Consider the following 20,415-nt stretch of genomic DNA (forward strand, 5'->3'; position numbering starts at 1 on the left):
ATGTCCAAAAACAATGTTTTTTATAATAACAATAACAACAATAACAACAATAACAACAATCATAACAATAATAACAATAATAACGATAATAACGATAACAACAATAATAACAATAATAACGATCATAATAAAGTTCATTTTAAGGGTTCAGAAAAAACAAGTGAACGCGCTCAGCTACGTCATAAACAGGCGCCGTGCGGTTTGTTTACTGGCGGTAGAAAATGGAGGCGGACACGGAGGAGGCCTCGGCCTCGGCCCCGGCAGCAGCTTTGCTGGGCTCCGTGCTGAGCCTCGGTGGTCCTCCGGTGTTCGCCCCGCAAATGTGTGAGCTGTACCGGCTGCAGGCGGCCGTGCTGCGGCGGCGGAGGCAGCGGGAGCTGATGGAACGGGAACGGCGGAGGAGGCAGTACCTGCGGAGGAGGAGAGCCTTCCTCCTGTCTTCCATCGCGGCTGCGCTCAGTCTCCTCTCCACCACCAGCAGACCCGTCTGGGTCCGGGACCGAGGCCCCGGGCAGAACCTCTGGGCCACGGCCGAAGCGTTCGACGACGAGGAGTGGAAGGCGCAGTTCCGTGTGTCCCGGTCCACCTTCGACTTCCTGCTGGAACTGATCGGTCCGGCGATTAAACGCCGCAAAACGAACTACCGCGTCCCGATCGAGCCGGGCCGCCGGCTGGCCATCACACTGTGGTGGTTGGCCCGGTCCGGGGAGTACCGCTCCATCGCAGACATGTTCGGGGTGGGGATCGCCACCGTGTGCAACATCGTGCGTCAGGTCGCCTGCGCCATCGTGGAGCGGCTGTTTCACCGCTTCGTGTCGCTGCCCAGCGGCCCGCGGCTGGACGACACCCTCCAGGCCTTCAAGGACCGCTGCTACCCGCAGTGCGCCGGGGCCATCGGCGGGACCCACATCCCCATCGCTCCTCCGAGGGAGAACCCCGACCACTACATCAACCGAAGCGGCTGGCACTCCGTCATCCTGCAGGCGGTGGTGGACCACAACGTCTGGTAAGAACCGTGTCTGGTAACATGAACATGGTCCGACGTCCCGGTGACGTGTGTTTCTGTCCCGGCAGCTTCACGGATGTGTACGCCGGTTGGCCCGGAAGCAGCAGCAGCGCCACGGTGCTGTGCAGCTCGGACCTGTATCTGAAAGCTGAGGACCGGCCCGACGGATACCTGTTCCCCAGAGAGGTGAGGTCAGAGGAGATCTGAGGAGATCTGAGGAGGTCAGGTCAGGTCAGGTCAGGTCATGTGAGGTCAGAGGAGATCTGAGGAGGTCGTGTGAGGTCAGGTCAGGTCATGTGAGGTCAGAGGAGATCTGAGGAGGTCAGGTGAGGTCAGGTCAGGTCATGTGAGGTCAGAGGAGATGTGAGGAGGTCGTTCACCTTTGTATTAAAATGTTTGTTTTCTTAGTTAAAGTTCTATACAGCTGTTTTCAGACTGCAGTTTCTGGAAGGGCCTCCAAGCTGTTTTAATAAATAAATGGAGTTAGTGTTTCTCACGTGAAGCAGCATTCTGTAGACTCAGTGAAGTTACTACATGCAGCTGGAACACTCAGTCACAACATCATCTCAGAGGCAGCTTCAGATAACTAATTTAGATGTTAGTGGAGTCTTTGCTTCACACATGGATTATTTCTCGCATGAAGTTGAACCTGACCTCTGTGTTTCAGAGATCACTCCTGTCCGACGGCGTGGAGATCCCTGTCCATCTGATCGGAGATGCTTCATTCCCTCTGAAGCCATGGCTGATGAAGGGTTACAGTGAGGAGCAGCAGCTGTCCCCTGAGCAGCGTCGCTTCTCATACACCGTGTCCTCTGCCCGGTCTGTGGTCGACGCTGCCTTCACCCGCCTGAAAGGACGCTGGAGATGTCTGCTGAAGAAGAGCGACATTGACATCTCCATGATGCCCAGAATCGTCGCTGCATGCTGCGTTCTGCACAATATCTGTGAAATTCGAGGAGATGGTTTCCTTCCGGAGTGGAACGTTGACATGGCTCCTTCTGGAACGTATTTAAGGCAGCCTGATACAGAAGGGTACGCAGGAGACACGTACTGCGCGGCCGAGGTCATCAGAGACACCATTACTTACAACCTGTTGACAATACTGCAGTACTGAGCCGAGAGCAGCTTCAGTGTCACAGCAGCTCAGTAAATCACCACTGACGGCAACTTTGGCAGCTGGGTTACCATGGTGATGCGTCCCAGGTTAGAGGTGTGTTAACCCATTCATCTCCAACACTGATGAACACCAGTCTGTTTGTTGTTTTCCATTTTCTGCTGATTTATATTTTTGTACTCTACCACAAGAGGGAAATATTGTACTTTTTACTGTACAACCTTTATTAACAGCTTGAAATGTTACATAAAAACATGTGAGCTCATAAAACTATTTTTTTCTGATTAAACAGCGCTCTGCCTGTTGATCAGTGTTTCCCTTAGGATGCAGTTGTAGCAGCTGAGGTAAAGCAAGTGTTATTAGTATTATTAATGAATTTAGTGTGGGCGAGGCCAGCCCAGGGCGTGCGTGCGTGTGCGTGTGTGTCTGAAGCACAATCCATGCTTCTACGTCGTAGATGTGTACCCTACCTAGAGGCCTAAGCCTTTCCCTCATGTGCACCTCCCCAAAAATGTTACTACAAGTGGAATTGCAGCGCAACTCACTCACACTTACGTACAACTATGAATGCCTACTTGGTGCTCGTTGTTATTTAGAAAATGTCACCTAACTCCGCTGCTGCTAAATACATGTAAGGGAAACACTGAGTGTGTAGCTCAGTGTCCATTGACAAACACCTAAGTGAGGAGGAGAATGGGATTGGGAGTCACACATAAAACAGAAAGTCTGTCAGGTGTGGTGCGGTGTATCCTCCTGGATCATCTCTCGTCTCAGAATCAAAAAGGCGTCTCCTTTTAGAATTAACACGTGACAATCGGACGGAACATTGTAACTAAGAACTGTAGCTATAAAACCATGGAACATTTCAATGCATTTAAAATCTCGGAGACAGTTATTTAATCAGAATTTATGAACAAACACACAGACTGAAACATGGAGTGTATTTTATTTAACTCTTCCACAATAATGTGTTTCCTGCTCTGTCTGTATTTTTACTGAAGTGAAGATGTCAAACTCATTTAAAATGAGGTTCATTTAAAAAGAACGTTTTAAAAGTGAATGTGTTCATATATTAAAACTATTAAAAGAAGATTGACGTGTTTTCGGATGAACTTCCTGTCCAACCACCAGAAGCTCTGCTGATTGGACAGACGATGGTGATCCCGCCCTTTCGCGGCCAGCAACGCAGCTTCCGGTTGTCGAGGCGAGACGCGCTGGTTCTGGTATTCATGAAGTGAGCTACGTACAGAAGTGACGTCCACTGGCTCCGTCTGCGCTCTCCGTACGTCCGCAGCGTCCAGAGCAGGAACTGTGAGATTTAAATGGCGTCAGAGCAGCTTCACGAGCTTCTGCGCTGAACCTCCATCTTGTTCAGAGATGAGCGGAGAGGACGAGTCTCCGCGAGGAGCCCGGGCCGCGTTCGAGGAGCTGTGTCGGGCCCTGAACATGGACGAGGAGTCCAGCACCGAGGCCTGGAGGAGCTACGACGCCATGAGCCGGAGCTTCACCCTGGAGGTGAGGCGCGACACCGGCTCACTGACGGATCACTGACGGCTCACTGACAGCTCACTGACGGATCACTGACGGCTCACTGACAGCTCACTGACAGCTCACTGACGGATCACTGACGGCTCACTGACAGCTCACTGACAGCTCACTGACGGCTCACTGACAGCTCACTGACGGATCACTGACAGCTCACTGACGGCTCACTGACAGCTCACTGACGGATCACTGACGGCTCACTGACAGCTCACTGACAGATCACTGACAGCTCACTGACAGCTCACTGACGGCTCACTGACGGATCACTGACGGCTCACTGACGGCTCACTGACGGATCACTGACAGCTCACTGACAGCTCACTGACGGATCACTGACAGCTCACTGACGGCCCGGTGTGTGTCTGTGTGTGTGTGTGTGTGTGTGTGTGTGTGTGTCTGTGTCTGTGTGTGTGTGTGTGTGTGTGTGTGTGTGTGTGTGTGTGTGTGTGTGTGTGTGTGTAAATAAAGATTGAGAATCTTTAAATGAAGCTGGATGAGGTCAATGAGGTTTTGGCTTCATTGATGGTCAGAAGAGAAGAATCTCATCTCTTTTTGTTCCCTCTCTCCCTCTTCTCACCATCCTCTCTCTTTCTCTCTCCCTCTTCTCACCATCCTCTCTCTTTCTCTCTTCCTTCCTCCCTCTTCTCACCACCCTCTCTCCTCCTCTCTCCCTCTTCTCACCATCCTCTCTCTTTCTCTCTCCCTCTTCTCACCATCCTCTCTCTTTCTCTCTTCCTTCCTCCCTCTTCTCACCACCCTCTCTCCTCCTCTCTCCCTCTTCTCACCATCCTCTCTCTTTCTCTCTTCCTTCCTCCCTCTTCTCACCATCCTCTCTCCTCCTCTCTCCCTCTTCTCACCATCCTCTCTCTTTCTCTCTCCTCCTCCCTATTCCCTCTTCTCACCATCCTCTCTCTTCCTCTCTGTTTCTCTCTCCCTCTTCTCACCATCCTCTCTCTTTCTCTCTTCCTTCCTCCCTCTTCTCACCACCCTCTCTCCTCCTCTCTCCCTCTTCTCACCATCCTCTCTCTTCCTCTCTCCCTCTTCTCACCATCCTCTCTCCCTCTTCTCACCATCCTCTCTCCCTCTTCTCACCATCCTCTCTCTTCCTCTCTCCTCCTCTCTCCCTCTTCTCACCATCCTCTCTCTTCCTCTCTCCCTCTTCTCACCATCCTCTCTCTTCCTCTCTCCTCCTCTCCCCCTCTTCTCACCATCCTCTCTCTTCCTCTCTCCCTCTTCTCACCATCCTATCTCTCCCTCTTTCTTCCTCCCCCTCACTTATCTCTCCCCCTCTCTGTATATCACTGCCCCCTTGTGTTCAGGGCAGTGAGCTGCACTGGCTGGCCTGTGCTCTCTATGTGGCCTGCAGGTCCTCGATGCCGACGGTGGGGAAAGGCACCGCTGAGGGGAACTATGTCTCTCTAACCAGAATCCTACGCTGCTCAGAAATGAGGTACACCCATGATGCATCTGTGCACCCCCCTGCATCTACGTTCATGACCTCAGAAAATAATATTTCCAGGGAACAATGATATTAAAAAGTCTTCAGTTTCACATAAACACAAATAAATGTCCAGAGCATCTGACAAACACATTCAATAAAAATTGTGTGCACATTGCCGAATCATAAGATACATTATCTTAACTTTACATAGAAGGTTGAGATATTTCAGTTCTCACATCACAACCTCCCGAATGTCCAGCAGGTCTGAAAAATGCTTTACAGAACCAGGAACACCTGGAACTACTCGCATGTTTAAACCACCTGAGTTCTAAAGACTGAGAAAGTGACGATTGTTCAAATGTGGAACAGATGCAGTTTAATCTGAGTGTTTCTCATTTTTAAGATCAGTTAGTTCACCAATCAATGAATCATTGAGTTGAATATTCAGAATATTCCTCCCGCAGTATGTGGAGCACTGGTGACTTTGTGCTCTGCTCTTATACCTTGTCTGTTTGGTTCTCGACTTCAGCCTGATCGAGTTCTTTAATAAGATGAAGAAGTGGCAGGACATGGCCGCCCTGCCGCAGGATTTCCGTCAGAGCACAGAGAAGCTGGAGAGGAACTTCACAGTGTCCGCGGTCATCTTCAAGAAGTATGTTCCCATCTTTAAAGCCATGTTCAAGACACCGTCTGAGGAGCCGCCCCGAATTCACCGCAGCCGCAAACAGAGGTGGGACCTCATGACCTTTGACCTCAACTGATGATGAGTTTCAGATGTTACGTGAGCTTTTAATCAGCAGAGACAAGTCATGGTTCTGTTCTGGAGGAGGATTCCTGAGCCTTTAAATCTGCTTCATTAAGAACTGTGACTGACCAGTTAGCATCTATACATCTGTACACATGACTGATGCATTAACAGGTTTAATGTAAGCATGTGCTCAGTCCGTGATGTGTAACTCATGTCTTTGTTTTCCAGACGTCATCCCTGCACTGTGACCGAGGTCTTCAACTTCTGCTGGGTTTTATTTGTCCACGCTAAAGGTAAAAACTCTAGAACATTTAGAACAGCAGGAAGTGATGTCAAAACAATTTGTGTTGGGTTTTTTTAACGCTGGACAGGTGTTTTTCCAGACATGAACTGAACCACAGACGTGTTCCTCACATGTTCTGCAAGTTCTGTATGTGAAAACAAATGTATGAGTCAGTGTCTCTGGACATCTGGAACCTTCTCAGTGAGCCAGTGGGCGTGTCTCTGAGGTTTCTAACACGTGACGGACGTAAAACTGAAGAACACAAATGTCTCAGGATGAAGAAGAGGAGCCGTTAACGTAGAAGATGAAGACGTCCACTTGGAAAGACGAGGAGGTTCCAGATGTTTTGGTGATGAGGGCCGACGCCGGTGTGGACGAGCTGCAGAGTTTATATGTCATGTCCCGCCTCCTGCTGCTCTACAGGCTCCACCCCTCGCCTAAATGTCCCCCACATGTTCCTGTTGTTGCGAACGAGTCGACAATCTGCTGCTTCACACACAACGTGACTACACAACATGACTACACAACATGTTACACAGTTCATATCATGGCTGACCCCTCCCTCCCTCTGGCAGGAGGCTGCGGGCCGTCAGGACCTCACGCCACAAATACAGTTTTTCCCGACTTCTGCTGGGATCATATCACTGGACACACGTCTCTGCCTGTGACACTTTAACTCCATGTGGCAAATAACTGTACTTTGCACAATCTAGTCTCTAGTGTATACTTCCAATGTTTTTCCTCCCCTGGTGCTTTTTCGTATTTTTTATATCTAATTTTGGTTCCTGTTTTTATATTTTTATTTTTATGCTTATTCCTAGTATGTGTCATGCTTGGCAGTGAAACCCGATTCTTGACAGAGTTGCTGGTCTGGAGCTGCAGACACAATGATTCCCTCATGTGGTTTCATGTTCTTCCTCTCTCATTAAGGAAACTTCCCCATGATCAGCGATGACCTGGTGAACTCGTACCACCTGCTGCTGTGTGCTCTGGACCTCGTCTTCACCAGTGCACTGCTGTGCAACGCCAGGAAAGATCTGCTCAACCCAAACTTCAGAGGTACTGCTCTCTGCTCCGCTGCATCCCTGAACTCTGCAGAAGATTAAAAAGGTCTCACCTGGTTTTAATATGTGGTTTTTTCATCACATAAAGATCCATACTTTGATTAAATTGGTCAAATCTGCATTCGGACTGCTGACTCGTCTCCACCTCTCTCTTGCTACATGTTACGTACATGTTAATTTGCATGTAGAGCTTGAGGAAGTGAGATCTGATCACAGGAGAGACATGTTAATACCAGGTGTGTACACATGTACTTCATGCTGCACATTCGTGATGGGATCTCTCGGGACAGATGTTAATAGCAGGTGTGTACTGGGCCATAGGTATATATATCATCTCACTGCTGATTGTCTTACTTCCTGCTCTACAATTTCACAATTTAAAGTCAAGTTCAATTTATATGAAATTCGATCTCTGTCCCTGGAATCAGACGAAAGCTGCTTTCAGACCTCCACTGATCTGCGTAGTGTCTCTGGATGACATGTTTGAACACATTGAGCGAGAGCCTCCAGAGTCTCGGTGGTATTTCTCAAGCTGGCCTCCGAGTATAAAGTCTGCAGAGGTGGATGTGAGACACAGCAGGAGATCCCCTGTTGGTTCCACTTTGAAGTAAAGGTGGTGACACACACGTAGAAGACACAGACAGAAAGATCTGATGACGGTCTGATGTAAACATGATAACATGATCTCTGCAGCAGAATTAATACGTTACAACCTCCCTCTGTCTGCTGCACCTCACCTGAATCCTGCGGAGATTTCTGTGTTTATGTTGAAGAGTCTGAGCGGAGAATCTCCTGATGTGTGAAAGGAAAACTGCAGAGATCCTCCGCAGGACATTTCTGAATACGGCTGAATTTTAAGGTCTTGACCTTCTATTAAAGAGTATATATATATATATATATATATATATATGTGTATATTATGATTTGGTGCTAAACAAATGAAATGTAATTAAACCAAATTAAACCTCCCAAAAACTAAAGGAACTCAATTCAGTGTTATTTGTATCAGGTCAAATCACAAGATATACTATTTGAATGTATGGAGCTTGTGGTCAGACTCAGCTGTAGCTGCTCATAAAAACACAGCAGTAGTTTGAGGTCAGAATGTTTGTCACCCCCCCACCAGGTCTACCAGAGGACTTCAGCTGTAAAGACTACAGGCCGTCGTCAGGTCCGTTCTGCTTCATAGAGCAGCTGTGTGAACTGCATGATGGCCTGGTGCTCGAGGCCAAAGGAGTCAAAGAACACTTCTGGAAACCTTTCATCAAGAAGCTGTTCCACAAACGGGTACAACACGTGTTTGTCTTTAGCAAAGGTTCATCATTCAGTCATCCATCACTGAAAGAACGTGTTTACTCTCACTGTCAAGCTGACCTGTTGTTGCTCAGTGGCACAAATGATGCAGGATGTAATGTAAATGTAAAATGTCAGTTTTTCCTAATGAGCATAAGTAAACGCCCCACCAGTGCCCATAAAAGGGCATGAGACTGTAGTGCCGTGTGCACAGACACACTGAGCCCGCACCGGACTCACAGACACACACACTCACACTGTGCAAAACCACAGGACGATGGGCAACAGGTAAAAAAACCTTCCCATGTTGGACCTCTCGTTAAGGATAAACACAAAATGTTGCTGTATGGTGACAGGTACACAACCGAATCTGGAAACAGAAATGTACACGGAAACTGCACTGGTTAGCAGTTTGGTTTAGTTTGGTCCATGTCCCATCTGTTAACATAGAGGAGGCGAGTTTATGACCTATACTGCAGCCAGCCACCAGGGGGCGATCCAGAGGATTTGTCTTCACAGCCGTCATGTCTTCCATGTTTATCTGTTTATCAGTGTGTGGTTCAGAACAAACTCAGGTCTGATGATCTCCACAGATTCTCAGAGGTAAAGACGACTCTCTCACTGGTTTTCTGGACCCCATGAACTTCGGGGACAGTTTGTAAGTGTCACACTCACACAGTGTTTTCATTCGTTTATATTATAGTGATGTTACATGTTGGACATATTTTCCTTTAGTTGAACAACAGCACGTTTTCTACCAGAAGAGAAACTTTATCTTTACAAAGTCTAAAAGAGAAACACACTCATTCAAACATTCAGAAAAAGCATGAAAACATGATGTCTTCCCTCCTGTGTCCCCTCCTACCTCCTCCCTCCTGTCCTGTCCTCTCACCTCCTGTCCCCTCCCCTCCTGTGTCCCCTCCCGTCTTCTACTCTCCTGTGTCCCCTCCTGTCTCCCCCCTCAGCTTGTCTCTCAGCCGGGTATATGATGAACATGTTTTGGCGTCAGGGAGTCTGGATGAGAGGATCTTCACTGGCGATGGGGCGAGTGAAGACATTGGGACCCCAGGGCCCTGCCTCTGTGGGGGGGTGGAAAACCAGGACAGCGCCACCTACAGGCTGCACACCAACCTCACTGTGAGACAACAGACTGAAGTGTCTTAAGTTACTGATTTTGACTCTGTGTGACTTTACTTCCTGTGAATTTTTCATCAGGTTTCCACCCCTCTGACAGGGAGGAGGTACCTTCAGGAGGACAGCCTGGCGTCTCCGCTCACATCTGCCATGAAGAGTGTCGGACGCCTCCACACTCTTCTCTCAGGAACCAAACAGGGTCCGAGCCCCAAACTGGCAGAAACTCTCAGGTGTGTTTCACCTGTAACATGAAACCAGAGTCAATTATGTTTCTGAAGAGGAAACTTTATTGTATTTAAATACTGCATTACTTTACTTCTACAACTTTACCGGAGTATTGATATTTTACACTACTTAATATATTTAGTCCACTGAGTTTCACAGGGACATGCACTTTTACCATGATACAACATGAAGCCTACTTGAGTACTTTTATTGAAGTAATATTTCAGATGCAGGACCTTGAGAGCTGTCACTATTATTACTGTTCTTTGGTCTCATGTGTTACGATGACAGAAGCTGTGTCCCTTTTCCTTTGTCCCAGGACATGTGCCAGAGACCCCAGTGATGTCATCAGGAAGCGCCTGAAGGACATGTTTGACCTCTTCTGTCAACATGTGGAGAGCAGCGGGACAGAGAACCAGGGGATGGGTAAAGGTACATGAACAACTAATGATCAGTTCTGTGATGTCTGTGATCAGCCTGCTTCTCTCTAACGTCATATCACCACAGACCTGGCAGTGAAGTATTTCCACCTGTCGGAGGCGCTCTACTACAGGATCCTGGGGTCCATCATTGAGAGAGAAAAGATGATACTGGGAGACACTGACCTGTCTGTGAGTATTGTCTTTTCTCACCTTTCACAGCTGTGTCTCTTGAATATTTGTCTCCGCATTAATTTGGTGTTAGAGATATAAAAAGTGTGTTTGTGTGTTGAAGTGTATTCTGGAGCAGGACGTCTTCCACCGCTCGCTGCTCGCCTGCTGTTTGGAGATTGTCATCTTCTCCTACAGACCTCCAGGAGATTTCCCCAACGTCATCAATGTCTTCCAGATCCCAGCTTATCACTTCTACAAGGTATCAACATGTGTGTGTGTGTGTGTGTGTGTGTGTATGTGTGTATGTGTGTGTGTATTGTTACCACCTGGCTCAAGGCAACAAACAGGGAGGCCACACACAAATAGATCAATGAAAAGTTATTTATTTAGCTCCACTAACATGTATATTATACACGTATGTTCATGAACTGGTGGGATGTGTAAGTGAGAGACATCAGAGAGTCAGAAGTGTGTGGATGAGTGAGAACACAGTCTGATGTGTGTTGGTGCAGTAGGAGTCCATATCCACGATGTTCATCAGTGAAGAATTTCAACTGGAATAATTTGTTAATCATGATCTGATGTGTGTGTGTGTGTGTGTGTGTGTGTCTGCAGGTGATTGAGGTTCTGGTGCGCTCGGAGCAGGGTCTCTTTCGGGAGGTGGTGAAGCACCTGAACCAGGTGGAGGAGCAGGTTCTGGAGAGTCTGGTGTGGAGCAGCGACTCGCCGATGTGGGAGATTCTGAGTGGAGCCAAAGACCAGGTCCCGTCCTGTCAGCAGGTCTGTCAACACACAGACACACAAACACACAACTCATTAGTCGAGACGTGTCAGTGTGGACGTGTCGTGTTTCAGGTGATGCCTCCTCAGTATCTGGAACCAAACGATGACATCAGCTCGGGCAGCGCTCCCATCAGCCACCTCAGTCACGGCCCTGACCTCAGCAGTAGCGTCCCAGGTTTGTGTTTCTATCACTTCCTCTCACACAGACCCGACAGTCTCCTGCTGCGTTCTTCAAACATCAACAATAAATTGTAATAAAATAATCCGCCCCCACACACAGGTGTGTCCCCCTCCCCCACCACTCTATTGGATCGTTACAGCTCCTCCCCCACTGTCCCGGCTCGCCGCCGTCTGTTTGTGGACCCAGCGAACAGTAAGACAGGAGAACCCTCCGCCGGCGGCGCCACCAGCACATCACCGGCCAACGTCACCAAGACCGGACAGGCCGGCCTCGTCACAGCCATCCCAGCTGGGCAGATTGTGGTCACCATGGCAACCTCCACCACCATCCAGGGTGAGACTACGATTAACTGACAGTGACAAGATGAGTGACAAGAACAATCAACAACCACTGACTTCTGACCTCTGCAGTTACAGCCAATGAGAGCGGAGGAATCACCTTCATCCCGCTCCAGGTGAGCATGACCGGACAGGGCGGAGCCACGCTGCAGCAGCTGTCCGCCCGGACTCTGACTGGCACCTTCACCGTCCAATCAGCCGTCAGCAAACCAGCTGCCAAAGCAGCAGGCGTTCCTCTGAGGAAAGGGTCACTGTCGCTGTTCTTCAGGAAGGTACGAGACAATGCCACAGTTTCCAGGGGCGGGGTCAGCAGGTCCTACTCCGTGTCCTGACAGGTGTGTGTGTGTGTGTGTTTCCCGCTCACAGGTGTCTGTGTGTGCGTGTGTTTCCCGCTCACAGGTGTGTGTGTGTTTCTGTGTTTCCCGCTCACAGGTGTGTGTGTGTGTGTTTCCCGCTCACAGGTGTGTGTGTGTGTGTTTCTCGCTCACAGGTGTGTGTGTGTGTGTGGGTTTTCCGCTCACAGGTGTGTGTGTGTGTGTGTGTGTGTTTCCCGCTCACAGGTGTGTGTGTGTGTGTTTCCCGCTCACAGGTGTACCACCTGGCGAGCGTTCGTCTCAGGGATCTTTGTGCAAAACTGGACATTTCCTCCGAGCTGAGGAGGAAGATCTGGACGTGTTTTGAATATTCTCTGGTTCACTGCACTGAGCTGATGATGGACCGACACCTCGACCAGATCCTCATGTGTGCAGTTTACATCATGGCAAAGGTGTGAGTGTGTGTGTGTTGCGTGCGTCCGTGCGCATGTGTGCGTGCGCATGTGTGCGTGCTATATGAGTAAATGTGTGTCTTCTTTGCTCAGGTGACCAAAGAAGACAGATCCTTCCAGAATATTATGAAATGTTACCGGTCTCAGCCTCAAGCGAGCAGCAGCGTAAGACACACACATATGCACGTCTCTCTATAGTTGTGAGGACACTCATTGACATAATGCATTCCCTCGCCCCTAACACTTTACCAAAACCTAATTTTAACTCTCATTGGAATTTGTTAGGATCAGACAAAATGTCCTCACAATGATGGTATAGAACCAAAATTGGCCTCATAACTATAAATAGACACACACACACACACACACACACGTAACAGATAAAGAAGTGGTGTTATTAGCAGAACAATGAGCTAATTGCACACTTTTAGTTTGTTTCTGTAAATTAATTTGTTTGTGTGAATGAAGTTTTCTTACATGTTCGTCATGATCATGAGGAGGGACATTGTTTTGTTATTTAGATTTTTGGTTGTTAATGGTTTGATATTGATTTGTAATAATTTTTGCTTAGTTCGTTTTACAGTCTAGTGGCATGTTTTGTGGTTGTTATTCAAATGTTAGTATTCCCTGTTGTGTTTGACCGGCCTGATCAGCCACGATTTAAGTTTCCCCTGAGTTTAGTTCTGTTGGTTTGACCTTTTATGGTCCAAAGTTTATTCTTACCATTATTTTGTGTGCGTGCGTGTGTGTGTGTGTGTGTGTGTGTGCGTGCGTGCGCGTGCGTGCGTGCGTGCGTGCGTGCGTGTGTGTGTGTGTGTGTGTGCGTGCGTGCGTGCGTGCGTGCGTGCGTGCGTGCGTGCGTGCGTGCGTGTGTGTGTGTTACAGGTGTACAGGAGTGTGTTGATCTCAGGGAGGAGGAAGCTTCACTCGACCAACAACACAAACAAGCAGAGATCGTCAACAGGGGGCAGTGATGAGCCAGGTACCATTAACTTTACTGCACCAACACATGAGTCTCTTTCAGCTCCTTGTTTTGTTCCTCTGGTATTTCCTGTTTGGGTACATGTCAAAATAAAAGCTCTGTCCACCAGCCAGATGTTTCCTTCAGGAGGTTGTGGAGTCGAACCTGAAACTACAATCAGAAGAAATCTCAGTGTTGGGGGGGCTCCTCCTGAAGTCCACTGTCATCTCAGTTCTGAGATTGTTCAGAGACACAACACTGCTTCTTTTCCACCTTCATTATAAATAGATGGTGTCTTTTGTAACGCCCCCTGCAGGTGGAGACAGCGGTCCAGTTCCTATTCGCTCCGGCATCACCTTGTCGCCCCCCCAGCACAGCAGTGCACCTTCCCCTCCCACCAACGCCTCATACAGAAAGTCCGCCACTTGGCCCCCAGGGGGGGGCAGTGAGGAGGAGCGAGGAGACCTGATCCACTTCTACAACAACGTTTACATCAAACAGATGAGACAGTTCACTTTGAGATACTCACCCACCCCCCCGTCCGCAGGGGTGAGCCGGCGTCACACTCACACCCTTATCTGCAGCTACACATCCCCACTCACTGTGTGTGTCTGTGTGTGTTCAGGTGGAGCCCCCCCCCTCTCTTTGTCCTGACCCCTCCCTGAGGATCGGCTCTCCTCGTCGGATGCTTCTGTCCAGTAAACACTCCATTTACATTTCGCCACACAAGACAGGCCCCGCCCCCACGCTGACACCCCCCCGGGACAAGATCTGTTACTACATCTGCAGCAGCCCCCCTAACGTGAGCCCCCCCCCGTGATCATCTTTATATACAGTCAGTCGTCACATGGAGAGTTGCTGTGTTTTTATTAACATGTATGATAACTCACCTCTGACCTCTGACCTCAGCGTCTCCAGGAGATCAACAGCATGATCCAGAGCGGAGAGACACCGTCCAGGAAGCGCAGTCTGACTCTGGAGGATGAGACGTCTCCTAAGAGGGTGTGTCCTGATAATCACTCTGCTCTGCTGCGCCGCCTACAGGACGTCGCCAACGACCGCAGCTCCTCCCACTGAGTTCACACTGTAAATAACAGATCTCTGGTCACGTGACACGCTTGTTCAGTCATGCAACTTTATTATTCATTTTATTACTAACGCCAGGTAGACGCACATGTTAACACTGAACTGTACGTGTGTGATTTTATTGATTATTTACATGAAGTGATGTCACCACTGCGTGTTTTTTATTTTAAAACAATTTGTATGTTTTCTAACATGTGATTTTATGATTCTACAAACAGCGTGATAGTCAATCACGTGTAAACATGTGTCAGGTCACTTGTGTAAATATGTAAAAAGAAAAGAAAGTTATTTTAATGCCTTTGATTTTTATCTGTAAAACAATAAACCTGTAAACTGAGCTGCTTTGTTTTCTGTGTGGCCACCAGGTGGAGTTGTTGAGTAAGATACAGAACATACAAACTACACACAGACACACACAACTACACTCAACTGTTTAGTTTCACTTCCTCTTCATCACTTCCTGGTGTTGGTACTCTGAGGAACTTCTTCTTCTGTCAGCTTGTCTCTAACTACGACACAAATCTTTTCTCTGAGTCTCTAAGTCTGTCTAAGTCCCTGAGTCTCCGTCTCTCTTTGTCTCTGTCTCTATGTGTTGTTGTCCGTCTCTCTGTGTCTCTTGACCTGGAGGATCAACAGGTAGGAGACTCTGTAAAACGAGTCATAGTCACACGGATGTTTTTCCTCATGTTCTCTGTATTTCACAATAGGTTTTCTGAGGGTAATGGAAGAACCAGGAGCTGGAGCAGAACCAGGAGCTGGAGCAGGAGCTGGAGCAGAACCAGGAGCAGAACCAGGAGCTGAACCTGGAGCTGGAGCTGAACCAGGAGCAGAACCAGGAGCTGGAGCAGAACCTGGAGCTGAACCAGGAGCAGAACCTGGAGCTGAACCTGGAGCTGAACCTGGAGCTGGAGCAGAACCTGGAGCTGAACCAGGAGCAGAACCTGGAGCTGGAGCAGAACCAGGAGCTGAACCAGGAGCAGAACCTGGAGCTGGAGCAGAACCAGGAGCTGAACTAAGAGGGAACCCGACTCACACAGACACTTTGGCTTCAGGTTTAAATTCACACGTCACAACTTTATTTATGAAAAAGTGTGAGCTCCGGCTACAGTGAGTGAGTGTGTGTGTGTCACTGTGTGTGTGTGTCTGTGTGTGTGTGTGTCACTGTGTCTGTGTGTGTGTGTCACTGTGTGTGTGTGTGTGTCACTGTGTGTGTGTCTCTGTGTCTGTCTCTCTGTGTGTGTGTGTGTGTCACTGTGTGTGTCTCTCTGTGTCTGTGTGTGTGTGTGTCACTGTGTGTGTGTCACTGTGTGTGTGTCTGCGTGTGTGTGTAGGTGGTTCCTCTCTGACGACTCAGCAGCTTCAGGAGAACCTCCGGCTGGTGAAGCAGCGGCAGCGTCCCGTCAGACTGATGTTTGAAATCCCTTCAGCTCGGATCATCGACCAGCTTCCAAACAAACATGTGGTGAGAACCTGAACAGTGTCAATGTTAGAGAGCAACGTTATAGTGTCGATAGTGGAACACGGCCTAAAATCTCTGAAGGCTCCGTAGAAACCTCCTGAAGGACAATGAGAACCTCACAATGTAACACCAGAACCCTCTGAACACAACTAGAACACCTGTAGAACACAAAGGACCTCCTCACTGACCACTAGAACCTCCATAACTTTCTGAAGAACATCTAGAAACTTCCCATTCTACACTAAAATAAACTATCCGGAGAACCCTGAGTAACCATTAGAACCTCATTCAGGACGTGTAGATAAAATGATCATGATAAAACAATGTAGAACCTCCTCAGTGAACTGTTTCAACCTTCTAAACAGTCTCCAGACGACCCTAAAGAACCTCTAGAACTTCTCCACCGTCCACTAAAACCTCCTGAACCATCGTGAGAACCTCCTCAGTAACCACCTGAACCCTGTAAAGGAACCTAGAACCCTCTTTAGATGATGTAAACCCAACAACCTGCAGTCAAGTGTTTCATGAGGTTTTTAACTGTTTGTTCAGAAAAATAATGATGACAAGTTTCTCATTTTATTCTGAAAATCAAAGGGTAGATACACTTCCTGAATCAACAAGTTAGAATAAATGAAGTGATGTCACAACAACGTTACACAATGGTTGTGTGTGTGTTGTGTTATGTTGTGTGTGTGTTGTGTTATGTTGTGTGTATTGTGTGTGTGTGTTGTGTTATGTTATGTTGTGTGTGTGTTGTGTTATGTTGTGTGTGTGTGTGTGTTGTTGTGTTATGTTGTGTGTGTTGTGTTGTGTGTGTTGTGTGTGTTGTGTGTGTTGTGTTATGTTGTGTGTGATGTGTTGTGTGTGTGTTGTGTTGTGTTGTGTTATGTTGTGATGTGTTATGTTGTGATGTGTCGTGTTGTGTTGTGTGTGTTGTGTTATGTGTGTTGTGTTGTGTGTTGTTGTGTGTGTTGTGTTATGTTGTGTGTGTTGTGATGTGTTGTATTGTGTCGTGTTGTGATGTGTTATGTTGTGTGTGTTGTGTTGTGTTATGTGTGTTGTGTTGTGTGTGTTGTGTTGTGTGTGTTGTGATGTGTTATGTTGTGTGTGTTGTGATGTGTTGTGTTGTATTGTGTTATGTTGTGTGTGTTATGTGTGTTGTGTTGTGTGTGTTGTGTTATGTTGTGTTGTGTGTGTTGTGATGTGTTGTGTGTGTTGTGTTGTGTGTTGTTGTGTTATGTTGTGTGTGTTGTGTTATGTTGTGATGTGTTGTGTGTGTTGTGTTATGTGTTGTGTGTTGTGTGTGTTGTGTTATGTTATGTTGTGTGTGTTGTGTTGTATTGTGTCGTGTTGTGTTATGTGTGTTGTGTTATGTTGTGTGTTGTGTTGTGTGTGTTGTGATGTGTTGTGTTGTGTGTGTTGTGATGTGTTGTGTTGTGTTGTGATGTGTTGTGTTATGTGTGTTGTGATGTGTTATGTTGTGTTGTGTTGTGTGTGTGTTGTGTTATGTTGTGTGTGTTGTGTTGTGTGTTGTGTTATGTTGTGTGTGTGTGTGTTGTGTTATGTTGTGTTGTGTTGTGTTGTGTTGTGTGTGTTGTGTGTCCTCAGGTGTACCAGGTGGTGCTCATGCGTTCTGGCAGCTTCGACTCCCGCCGTGTTTCCGTCGAGCGTCGTTACAGCGACTTCTCCTCCTTCCACCACAAACTCCTGCAGGAGTTCAGGGAGGAGCTAGAGGAGCTGGTCCTGCCCCGGAAACTGCTGAGCGGAAACTTCTGCCCTGACGTCATCGCGGAGCGCCGCGTGGCGCTGCAGGAATATTTAGCTGAAGTTTACAGCTTCCGGTGCGTTCGACGCTCCTCCCTCTTTCCCGCGTTCTTCACCGAGCGAGAGCAGAGGCGTGGCCACGCCCTGCTGAGGGCGGGGCAGTTCGAGGCGGCGCGGCGGCAGCTGGAGGAGGTGCTAGTGATGGAGGAGCGGCTGTTACCGTGGCAGAGCCCCGCCCTCCTGGTCCCCACCCTCTCCGCCCTCTCCGTGTGTCACCGGGATCTGGAGCAACCGGAAGCAGCGTTCTCCGCGGCGCTGAGGGCTCTGCCCGCGGTCAGGCGCTACGGGCTGAGGCGCCACAGGGCGGCGCTGTTGTGCCTGTTGGTGGATTTAGGATACGAGCTGGGACGTCCGGTGGCTCAGCTGCAGGAGGAGCTGACCAGGCTGAGGGACGCGGAGCGGGGGGTGGCGTCCTCCTGCTCCCTGAAGGAGCTGGTGGTCCAGGAGTTTATCTGAGGGGGGGGGGGACAGTTCATGTAAGTTTGTGTGAACACATGAACCAACATGATCAAACTCACTTTATATTGACTACAGACACTTTTTGGGGTTTTTAGGGTTAGAGTTAATGTGTGTATGTATATATATATATATATATGTATATACCCAATAATGAGCTTTCGTTTGACACACTGTCTCTGAGGACACACTGTCTCTGATGTCTCTGAGGACACACTGCGGTGGAAACCTCTGACATCACTACTCAATAAAAACACATGGACATATTTTCAGGACTGAGTGTATTTGTTGTTTTGGTGACAGGACGAGTCGGAGCCTCTGGAGACAGAGACACTGAGACGTCCTGGCTGAGATCCACACTTCCCTAAATACTTTGATCCTTTAAGCAGCTTTATCCTACGAAATGAAATATTTATTTGGGGGATAGATATTTTACAGATTTACCTTGTGACACCTCCTCCCTTTTAGTTTGAAGGAGGATTTTGTGATCAGTGGTATCAAATTCTTTTGCTTGAGTTGCAGCTGGTGCACACTGGCCTGCTCGCCAGCAGGAGGCGCTGCCCCCAGCTGAGGTGACAGCTGAAGCTTCAGAGGAATGATCTGGGAGCGTCCACTGGCCCAGCAGCTCCTGCACTACTCTGGTGTCAGAGTGTGAGCCGCCAGAGTTCCCAGCATGCCTCTGACAGACTCAGGTGGAGTGTGAGGCTGCGCCGTCTGCTGTGGGGAGGCGCGGCCTGCAGGGGGCCCTCCTCCTCCAGGCGACCACAGCTCCACACTCCTGACGCCTTCAGAACCAAACACATGTCAACAAACAAAAGCTGCTTCAGACTGAGCTCCTCAGGTCTCTGGATCTTCTCTGGAGGACAGTGAGACTCAGTTTGTCTGTCTCCTCCTTCACTCCTGTATAAAGTCTAAGTCCAGGAGAAGTGAGGACACAGCAGAGCGTCCTCCACTGATCCACTGAGGGAGTGGGGGGGCGATGAGCTTCTAACACGTGACACAAACATGAAGAAACACAAACAAATGTCTCTGGAGACAAAGTGCTGACACACACGTAGAAGACAGACGAGGACGTGAAGACAGTTTGTGGTGACGAGAGCTGACGACGGCGTCAGGTGATGTAAACATGATCACTTCCTGTCTGTCTGCTGCCATCTTGTGGTAATGACATCATTTACAGTCAGAATCTGAGCATTAGTGATGGTTGGGTGGAGCCCATACACGCGCTTGACCAATCCTGAGTCAGTCTCAGCTGTCAATCATGTCGTCTCCGCCTGTTTGTATATCATAAATAACTGATTCAAACCAAACGGATCAGAAACCTGAACAAACCTCAGGGAGGAGAACGAGCTGAAGCAACAGAAACATCTTCAAACATTTATTCAACGTCTACTTTGAGTTTTAGTTTGGTTCATGTCCCATCTGCTAACATGGAAGAGGTGAGGACCTATACTGCAGCCAGACACCAGAGGGCGATAGACAGGCTTTATCTTCACTATAGAGGAGCGGTCATGTCGTCCATCTTTATTCTGTTTCTTGTGGTGGGGACAGTTCTTATCATGGTTTTAATCCTGATCTTGATCCTGGTTTTGATCCTGGTTCACTGTTGAAGCTTGAATGTGAGGTGTCTGTTAACGGGACCACACAATAATTCATAATCTCATTAAAAGTATTATAATAGAAACTAATCCACACAAAGATTTGATCACAGACTTGTTCAATTCAAACTTGTGATTGAACTGATGTCACTTCAGTGTTGGAAAATCAGAATATTATCATTTTCATCATTATAATAAAGGTTCAATAATAATTGTTGGAGCTTTTACACTTGTTATAAATATTAAAAATATATTTCAATCACAGGTTCTACAGTTATTTTGGATGGTTCCCATAATGCACCTGAGTTAATTATTATATCATTTTATATTATTTATATTTATATTAAAAACAGATTATGTTGATTAATCAACTGATCAAACAATTTAACAGATGAAACATCAGTGAAATTAGAAAATGTTTGAATCCTTGAAATATTAAAACCACCTCGGAAGCAAAACCTTTAGTCCATAAACCTGAAACAAAACTAAATGTGATCAATCGTCTGATCTGAAGATT

The 20,415-nt window shown here is 47.9% G+C and overlaps 3 protein-coding genes across 5 annotated transcripts; all 3 read left to right on the top strand.

The window, feature by feature from the left end:
* LOC109647239 (uncharacterized) lies at positions 1-3,390 on the top strand. Of its 2 annotated transcripts, XR_011243438.1 has the most exons (4): positions 1-1,006; positions 1,075-1,192; positions 1,674-2,216; positions 3,252-3,390. XR_011243438.1 is itself a non-coding variant. In XM_069528416.1 (3 exons), the coding sequence occupies exons 1-3, from the start codon at positions 222-224 to the stop codon at positions 2,118-2,120; spliced, it is 1,350 nt and encodes a 449-aa protein (XP_069384517.1). In that variant the 5' UTR covers positions 1-221; the 3' UTR covers positions 2,121-2,390. The 2 variants fall into 2 exon arrangements, 1 of the variants encoding a protein (XP_069384517.1); XM_069528416.1 differs by lacking the exon at positions 3,252-3,390 and having other exon boundaries at positions 1,674-2,390.
* rbl2 (retinoblastoma-like 2 (p130)) lies at positions 3,363-14,898 on the top strand. Of its 2 annotated transcripts, none has more exons than XM_069528397.1 (22): positions 3,363-3,635; positions 4,985-5,115; positions 5,636-5,836; positions 6,083-6,147; positions 7,068-7,196; positions 8,328-8,488; positions 9,088-9,152; positions 9,460-9,631; positions 9,710-9,858; positions 10,173-10,285; positions 10,361-10,464; positions 10,568-10,705; positions 11,062-11,226; positions 11,302-11,404; positions 11,510-11,743; positions 11,821-12,020; positions 12,338-12,514; positions 12,608-12,679; positions 13,400-13,496; positions 13,792-14,024; positions 14,101-14,277; positions 14,385-14,898. In XM_069528397.1, the coding sequence occupies exons 1-22, from the start codon at positions 3,498-3,500 to the stop codon at positions 14,550-14,552; spliced, it is 3,192 nt and encodes a 1,063-aa protein (XP_069384498.1). In that variant the 5' UTR covers positions 3,363-3,497; the 3' UTR covers positions 14,553-14,898. The 2 variants fall into 2 exon arrangements, with proteins under 2 accessions (XP_069384498.1, XP_069384499.1); XM_069528398.1 differs by having other exon boundaries at positions 3,429-3,635; positions 4,990-5,115.
* A 106-nt stretch (positions 14,899-15,004) lies between these two features.
* snx20 (sorting nexin 20) lies at positions 15,005-18,566 on the top strand. The gene is made up of 4 exons (XM_069528419.1): positions 15,005-15,197; positions 15,269-15,613; positions 15,893-16,023; positions 17,629-18,566. The coding sequence occupies exons 2-4, from the start codon at positions 15,283-15,285 to the stop codon at positions 18,298-18,300; spliced, it is 1,134 nt and encodes a 377-aa protein (XP_069384520.1). The 5' UTR covers positions 15,005-15,197; positions 15,269-15,282; the 3' UTR covers positions 18,301-18,566.
* The last annotated feature ends 1,849 nt before the right edge of the window (positions 18,567-20,415 follow it).

This window comes from Paralichthys olivaceus, chromosome 7, assembly GCF_024713975.1.
Source record: "Paralichthys olivaceus isolate ysfri-2021 chromosome 7, ASM2471397v2, whole genome shotgun sequence".
Lineage (NCBI taxonomy): Eukaryota > Metazoa > Chordata > Actinopteri > Pleuronectiformes > Paralichthyidae > Paralichthys > Paralichthys olivaceus.